The 9136-nt window shown below is 40.3% G+C and overlaps 1 protein-coding gene across 2 annotated transcripts; it reads right to left on the bottom strand.

Annotated features, from left to right (window-relative positions):
• Positions 1-1515: 1515 nt before the first annotated feature.
• Positions 1516-8042, bottom strand: LOC133926526 (uncharacterized). 2 transcript variants are annotated; one of them, XM_062372502.1, is made up of 8 exons: positions 7852-8042; positions 7695-7748; positions 5124-6372; positions 4839-4894; positions 4494-4727; positions 3868-4159; positions 2729-2925; positions 1516-1860 (listed from the first exon to the last, which is right to left on the bottom strand). In XM_062372502.1, the coding sequence occupies exons 3-8, from the start codon at positions 6321-6323 to the stop codon at positions 1707-1709; spliced, it is 2133 nt and encodes a 710-aa protein (XP_062228486.1). In that variant the 5' UTR covers positions 6324-6372; positions 7695-7748; positions 7852-8042; the 3' UTR covers positions 1516-1706. The 2 variants fall into 2 exon arrangements, with proteins under 2 accessions (XP_062228486.1, XP_062228487.1); XM_062372503.1 differs by lacking the exon at positions 7695-7748.
• Positions 8043-9136: the final 1094 nt, after the last annotated feature.

Below are 9136 nucleotides of genomic sequence, written 5' to 3' on the forward strand. Positions count from 1 at the left end.
ATGGCTCGACAATGAGCAAAATGACGCACATAAACAGTGGGTCGACATGAACATGAGGTGGAGAAGGGAAGCGTACGCACGTCGGGAGTACGAGCAACAACAAGAGGAACTTCGCCTCAAGCGGGAGGAAGAAGAGCGCATGAGGAAGGCGGCGCATGACCGTATCGTGACTCAGGCTCGGGAGGCTGAGAGGACAAGGAAGCGGGAGAGAGCCCGCCGTGCTAAGGCGGTAGGTCCCGATGCCCTCCGAAAGGGAAAATATCATAGATGCACTCAGTAGAGAGTATCTAATGTATCCCGACATACTTTCACTCTCTAAAGTATGTTATGATTAGGATCGACACACTAATAAGTAGGTCTTAGTGCGAACCGTACATGCCACCTTCGTTTTCTCGTCGTGTCGTCGTGGTTACAGTCTTATGTAATATTTTCACCCTATGTTTAATACTATGTTTATCGTCGTTCGCACCTTATACCCACGTAATATGCTGTGAGTGCTAATTACTGATTTTTTATTCTCCAACTATTATATAACCTACTCCAAATTTTAATTCCAAATTTTCTTAAAACCCATTTTTTTTATTTTTTGAATTACACAAAATTTAACATTTTTAGGAAAAAAAAGGCCTTAACCACCCCCTCAGAGGGCGGTAGCCCCCTTGCCGCCCTCTGAGGGGGCGGTTAGGCCTCCCGCCCTCCTGGGGACGGTTAGCTCGCCTAACCGCCCTATCAGAGAGGGGCTGCAGGCGTCTAATTTTGTAATTTCTCCTATGAGAATCTATTTATTTAAATTTTTAATAAAAAAAATATATAAAAAAAAACTCTACGTTCTCCCGGCGCGTGCGTTGTGACCACCGGCACAGGCGGTGACTAGCCCAGCCGTATCCTCCGAAGCGAATCTCTACGGCAACTTCAGCCTAGCGGCCCGCGCGTCCCAACGGCAAATGCAAACATGCGATGTAACTGAACTCCGCTGCAGCCGCGAAGAGGGCTGGTTGGCGATGGAGGACGTAACGTAACGCAACGCAACGCAACGAAGGCCACGACACCTACCGGTGGTCGCCGATACGCGGGCTGACTTGCGGCCGTCGGCCATGGGATGGGCAATCTGACGGCGGTGCCGAAGGTATCAGCCATGGTGGACTCCACCAGTCCACCTGCCGATCTCGCGCTTGATGGCTTGAGGCACCCACGGCGTGGCGGCTCACCCTCCTTCGCGGGCCGCGGTCGTGCCTGGCCGCCAAGGTATGGAAATTCTGCGCAAATTTCCTCACAATGATCAAACGTTGCCTCATATATTCCAATCATTCATTGGCCCTGAAACATCAAACATGCATGCGATTTCATGCACATAGCATCAAGGTAGCATATGCAGATAGCTGTAACCGAACGGCAGCAAACACCATCACCGAGCTACAGACAACTATATATAAACAACGCTGACAATCCATACATCTGCAGACAACTGAGTAGCATCGATAGCAAAAACAACGTCAACAAAATAAAGGCGCTCAATTAGTTCAACATATATAGTTGATTTGGTACTCATGAGTCATCCATTTTGCCACAGCACAAGCACACTCGGTGGTGCACCCGGCTGATCAAAAGAAAAAAATTCTGGGTTACACAAGCGGCATCGTTCCACGAATCTTTGTGTAACAGTATTCAAATATAACCGAAACATCTGGATAAATATCACGCTGCATCTAAATATTTATGCTCCAGTCGTAGGGTTGGTACAAGACTTTCAGTTGAGTGCTCGCGAGAAGTTCCAAGAGTTGCTCAGACTGTGCAGGCTCAAGATAATTCGAAGCGTGCTTCAGCACTTCCGTCTCATTATTACCAAAATCTGTACTATACCTGGAAACCATTTAGACGATGAGATTGGGCTGAGAAACTTATCAAAGCACTGGCTGAATTATCACAAGATATCCAATATAAATTTATAGTCATTTACTTTCTTTCAATCATTTGCTGCTAGCATAATTTCAAGAAAGTGCATCAGGTAAGAATAACAAAGCAATTATTATAACTTGCTCACTGACTGTCCAATAGAATATCAAATTTATTCATTATTACATGATAAAATGAATATGCATTAGTATAGTAAATAGATTAAATAATCGATACTAGATTATCAGTGGACTTATTGGACCACATTCACTTAATTTGTTGTGCAGTCCTTTCATAAGGCCACATTCACTTATTGAACCACATATCAGCAGATACTCTGTCATTCAGACATATGCAGTCCTTTCATAAGGCCACATAAGAGCTAATGTACCGAATCAGGTCTACAAGTTGGGGCTGCAATGCTAGCTTTTTGGAGAAGTATTTCATCATATGTACGTATCCAACTTATAACAAGAGCAGACCCACCCAAGTAGCCAAAAACAAGCAGGCATTAGTTGAGAACTATGCCACTCTCGTGCAGGATTAACCAACTCAGTCTCACATGGGATGGTTATTATCTAACTAGATGACAAAAAAAAAAATAAAAAAATCTAACATAAAAACCATCCTTTCTTTCGTTTCTGCAGTTTATACTAGTTCTTGCACTTGGAGCACATTTGCATTTGCAGTTAGCAATATCACTGAACACGCCATTACATTGGATACTCCAATAATGGCACTGATAATTGCATGGTCATTTTGCTAGGACAAACTGTGGTATGGTACAATACTACGCAAGTCCCTATGGGTAAAGTGAGAATACCAAACATCTTACCATCGTAAAATCTTGCTTACAGATGCAATCTTTGCTTCAGGATCTACAATCAGTCCTCCATTCCTTAGGAAACCACGCGCAGCTTCCATCAATTCTTTATCAATATTTCCTGGCGAGTAACACCTCAGTGCAGGTCCAGATTTTGTGCCACATACCAAAGCAAAGTGAACAAGAGGTTCAGGGTATGGAAGTGCAACCTGCAGTTACGAACAAGGAAAAAAGCCAGTGAAAATTTATTCTCACTGCAAACTCCTGTGTCACATGTAGGACTCAGTAAATAATTAGTTTTTTTGGTTGCAGAAAATAATTGAGAGCCAGAGTGATTAAATGGAATGCTATAATAAACAAGTATTACAGTACTGCCATAACATCGCAAGGGTTGTAGCTCTATGTACTGGCTATTTAGGCAAGTAGGTAAAGTGGTGGAGATCTGGTGGAAACAACCTCTACAGTAGGGAGCATGTAGCGGACAGCTTATATAATGATATGTTTTACTTCTTTTTGCAGGCGGTATATTGGATATCTAAACTTTTATTTACTACATCTCCTAAACCTGATTTCGTAACTTTCCACAAACACATAGAATCATACACTAAATATACACTAAATCTGACTTCACAGTAGATTGTACCAATCTGTGTTTATGTGAAAAGAAATACCTTTTTTTTGCAAAGAAGAGGAATGTGATGTTCTTTGTTTTGAACCAAAAAAAAAAAATCTTTTTTTTTAATTTTCCATACAATTTTTTTTCCTCGAACGTGCAGGAGAGTTGCATGTCTTTGTATTAGAGATAGAAGAAAAAACAATCCAAATACAAGGCCCCAAAAGGCAAACAAAACATCGAAAAACAATTTTTTGTGCCAATGATAGGACAACTTATTGCAATCATCTCCGTCACGCTAGTGTTTTAAGTGATTTTGACAGCTACAAGCACATATCAAGCATGTTTACTTTGAGGACATTTCTGAACATCTACTCTGGTGGCAAAGGTAGACCTAAGAAGCATTCCTTTGGTATAACACAATTATAAAAACTACACCAAGAAAAATAACATAGTCCAGGCATTATTGTGACATAAGGGGAAAAAGAAAGCGACTGTAAACAGAGATATATGTTTCCCTTTTTGACTTTCTGTTCACCTTGGATCTTTGATCTTTCTGTCCGAAAGGCTTGGCAATGTTGTATGGTGGCCGTTGGTTGCCACGTAGAATGCCATTCTGGATTGCTGACAATGAGTAGGAACATCCACCAATGACATACTTAAAATCTCCAAAAAAATTTCTCCTGTCCAATGGTCCAGTGGGATGACCACATGTCACTAATGCATGGATAGCCATCATATTGTAGAGATTTATGAAGAAAGCGAGCTTTTCTTCACGTGACATGTCATCAGTTTCCACCCTCTGGAGTTCCTCAATTGTTCTAATGTACCTATGAAAGAGACACGGGAGTTAATACAACACACCCATTATCTGTCACAACCAAAACAAAGTAACTAAAAGTTATCACTTTCCAGTATGTTCACAAAACATGCTACTTATATATTTATAGCATATAATATAAAGAGACAGGTTCAGAGAACACGTCAGGGACTGTCTACTCACTACATTACAAACCTAAACATCTCTATCAACTAAAAATCCGTATAGCCAGAACAAGCAATGCAATGTTTATCGTTGCAGTATCTGCAGGGAAACTATACATGGATTATGCAGTATATGTTGTCTTTCGCAACTTGATCAAAAATATAGTGCTAAGTGCTAACCTTTTAAATTCCTCACATCCCTGGATGCTTCTGTAGTCAACATGTCTACCATCCTCAGATACATAAGCTTCAAAAATGGCATAAGATAACAATCTCAACCTTGATGCCACCTCAACAATGGGTTTTGGTGCAACATCAATGATGCCCCTAGGGATATTGTAGCACTGAGTCATAATTATGGGATCAAGATCCAAGAAACGGTACAGCTGATTTCCATCTTCGAAGACATTTTCACTGCAATACCAAAAGTGTATTAATGTTAACACCACCCACATACTGCCAAGTTGAGACAGATGGATATAAAAGAACCGAAAAGAATATTACATGCTAATTTAAAAAACTTACCCTAGAACATGACAAAAGAAGTGTCTGCTTGCAAGCTTCCTTCCAAATTCCACTGCCTGCATATACAATACAAACCCATTTAAAAAGGTGGTAGCCATACTGTGTTCAGTAGGAGACAAAAATAAAATAGATATTTACTTGCCCAAACGTGAAACCCTTTCACTAAATGAAAAATAGTATATAAAGTTAGAGAAACCAAGACTAATGTAGTTTAAATGCCATGTTGTACTGGGCATAACATGGCTACGGAAAGGGTAAATTTAACAAGCAGCATAGACACTTCACCTCATCTCTCTCTAAATACTGATCTTCGGATATGAAATCCACAGCTTCACTACCAAGAAAGCAATTACTAAATCTTCTCATCTTGTAAAATCTATCCTTAGGAGTGATCGACTCTCTCATTTTTCTGACAATGGTTGCCAACTCATCTATCTTCCCACTTCCAGATTTGTCATCTTCTCCAGGTAAGGGAGGCAAGGGAGCAGAAGATGAGGGTTCTTCTTTGAAAAGAAGACCAATACTCTCATCAAGTATGTCAGACTCCTCCATTTTCCTCAATTCAGTTAATCCTCCGATCAGCAGATCATTGAAGTACACTTTCGGTACAGTGGATGACCCAGTATTCTTTTCCAATTCCAACTTTCTACTAGGGAATATGTCAATGTTAATCTCAACATACTTAAGCCTTTTCTGATGCATGAATAGCCGAACCATTTTGCAATCTTCACACCCCAGTTTTGTGTACAGTATAACCCTTCCCTTCATTGCTGGTTGCTCCAACAAACCAGGCACATCTTCATTCCCAGCTTCCCCAGTTATAAAAGTATCAAAATCTCGTCCAATTTTTATCAAGTTCAGTGGATTCCATGTAGCTCTTTCCTCAGATTTCTGCTGCACCTCCTTAGGTTTAGATTCAGCATCTGACCCAGCCTTCTCACTGTCGATACATTCTGAACCATCACTCTTGTCATGTTCAATAGAAAAGTCAGTCTCATCCTTTTTGCCAGAAAGGCGCCGTATAAATGTTGAAACCGTGGCACCCTTTTCCTTAACAAAATTCTTAATTGCAGCAGCTCGTTCATTGAGTACAGAACCCTGAGCTTCTGATTCAAGTTCCACAGATTGATTAGATGAATGCCTCAATTCTTCCATTTCAGGAACCTCAGTTCCATCGAAAACTGCCTCCTCAGAATGGTCTTCAGAAAGAATCTCTTTCATGGTCTGGTTTGAATCTATAGGTTCCATGGCATCTGAGCTTCTGCTTTCATTCATCTGCGAATTTAAATCCTTTTCTGAATTACCTCCCCCTTGAATCTGCACTTCTGACTCAATGCTTATATTCTCATTCGAAGAATTTATTGCTTCTTTTACGTTCAACATTTCTGTTTTTCTCGACAAATCTTCATCTTCTCCAACTTCTCCAGGAATAGGAGACTCTTCAGTGACAGATTTTTTCTTCTCATCCTTGTCCATACTCTCCATGACGTAAGACAAGTTTACCAGTCTACAGAAACAGCCTTTGACAGGAAGCCTGAGTGACCATCAAGGCATGCAGAAATTGTTAAAAGAAGTAATAGCGAACAGCATAGAAAAAATGGAAAGAGAAAATTCAAAGGATGAGTGGATATCAAATCATAGGTTAACAAGTCAAATATGGCAGAATATCAAGGCAAGTGACACGATAAGAAGTACATAATTCATAATTGACTTTTAAGAGCTACCTTTTCACAGAAATATTATGCAATTAGCAAATGGTGGTATTTGTTGGATCTTGTTGGGTTTCATCTCTAGCCTACCCCAACTTGCTTGGGACTAAAAGGCTTTGTTGTTGTAGCAAATGGTGGTATTTAAGCCCATATGCCAATACATGTCATACCGCAAAGAAACGGTGTACACAATAAATATGCAGAGATGGCAAGCCATCTTTCTTAAATGCTCACGTGCATTTTTAACACTGTGCATACCGCCTAGTACCCATCAGCAACACACGACTATGCAAGTGAAAGTTTGATGGTTCTAGTGGCACAAACAAACTACATATGCTAGATCATTTTCGGATTTGGAATAATGCAGTAATACATTAAACCAAGGAATGAATGCAACAAAGAATGCACACAGCTCAAAACAGTCAGAGATCACATAATCCGTGGCAAATAGCAAACTTGAACACAATCAATTCTCATACCAGCAAGGACTCTTAAGCGAACTCTCAACAAGACATTCGTATCGCAGCTAAAAGGAAGGACCAGTGAGATGCTGCACCATTTAACTGCAGCAACTAGACAGAAATGCAAATACTTTGTATCCAACAAACCATGGGGCCAAACGCAGGTAAATCGCAATTTATCACCAAACTACTTGCCTTAAAGAACACATTCAATTCACTATGTTGCTAGATGTGGAATCGCCTGACTGTTAGCAATACACACCGTGCCATGCATTGATGCATGCGCGCGCAAGCGGGGGTGCATTTACAGATTGGGACACCGCTACGAGAGATAAACCCTATGGCAATCAATCACATAAGGAATGCACAAGCACGACACTCTAATCTCCGACATAAACAGCAAATCTCACTTGAAATATTCCCCAGCACAAACATTTCACTTGAACTAGACTACATCCCCCAAACTCACAAGCATCAAAACACCAAATCCGCCGCGCATAAGCAACCGCCCACCATCGGCACCGCAACCACAGTCTCACATACCAACTCAAACCATAAGATCCGGCCACCGGTGCACCGAGAGAACCGGGCCGATAAACCCTAGAAAAATCCCCCGATTAAACCACACCACAAGCAAACGTCTCCCAATACAACATTCGAAGAAAACAAAATCGAAATCCGGCAACCTGACGAACAACACCGGGGAAACGGGTCCCAATCTTCACCCCGGAGGCCACGAGCTGCGTGAGAGACAACAGATGGACCAAAACAAAAATCAGAAAAAAAAAAGGAGAAAAAAAGGATTAATCGAGGGAGAAGAAAAGGGAGGGGCCGACGGCGTACGCGAGGGTTGAAGCCGAGGAGGAGTCGACGAAGCCTTTTCCTTCTGAGACGGGTTTGACTGGAGGCGAGCAGGAGAAGGAAATGGGAAAATGTGGGGAGCGGAGCGGAGCGGCGGTGGAGAGAGGCCGACCGGGAGGAGGTTAAGAAGCGGGAACCGCGGGCGAGAGCAGAAATCGACGTGGAGAAAAACTGGCAGCCAGGCAAGGGGACGTTTCCGCCCACGTGATGCTGCCTTCTACGGACCGGGCCTGCGGATTAAGGGCTTTGACCGCGCTGGCCCACGTCGGGGGCTGTGGATTCTATGTGGCTAGCCTGCAATCCAACTCTGTGATTACTCTTCTTTTTTAAGGAAAAAAAATCATATTACATCTCTTAACTATTGCTCGAATATATTTATTCTCTCAAACAGTAAAATCAGATATTTCACTCTCTTTAACTATTTAAACTGATGTAATTTACTTCCTTAATTAGTTCTAATGAAGATTTTGTCGTACGTGGTGCCAACTCAACTTACCCCATTGATAACGTTTCGATGATGTGACGTAAAAAAAATCAAAAAAATCATAGAAAATTTGAAAAATACTAGAGACAAGTTTAAATCCTTCTATGAAAAAAAATTAAAAAATAATATCCTTTGCATCATATTTCATGGAGAGGAAGCTTAGAAAAAGAAAAAATATGGTTTAAAAAGCGTGCAGCTTATTTATTAACTCATGTCAAAGAAAATATTAACATGCAAACATATATTTTTGGTGTGCAGGGTGTACCTTATGAGGATCTATAAATTAGTTTCACTTTATTTAGAGTTTTATTAATTTCTTCATGATTTTTAAAAAGTTCACAAGCATAAAGTATTTAAATCAAGTGAAACATGATCTACATGAAAAAGTTGTATATTTTTTGTGAAAAAATTTATTTGCTAAACCTAGTTAAATACATAGTTAGTTATTTGCTAATCCAAAAATCATGAAACTATTTTTTAATCTTCTTACATGATCCTATATCAAAATATATGAAATCATGAAATAGTTATTGTAATGTGCAGGATTAAGTAAATATGTTACAAATAGATTAATTCATAACTACCACACCCCAAAAGTAGTGAAACCACTTTTATTAGTTTACATAAACAATACTTTATGTAGGAAAAATAATGGTAGACATGACAAAGTTAATTGCAATGCTTTTTCTTAACATGTTCACTTTATGATCATGTTTGGCATAGCTAAAACTTATGAGCTTTTTCTGAAAAGCTGCTTATCTGAAAAGCTATTTATGTCTTCTA

This window comes from Phragmites australis, chromosome 8, assembly GCF_958298935.1.
Source record: "Phragmites australis chromosome 8, lpPhrAust1.1, whole genome shotgun sequence".
NCBI classification, from domain to species: Eukaryota; Viridiplantae; Streptophyta; class Magnoliopsida; order Poales; family Poaceae; genus Phragmites; species Phragmites australis.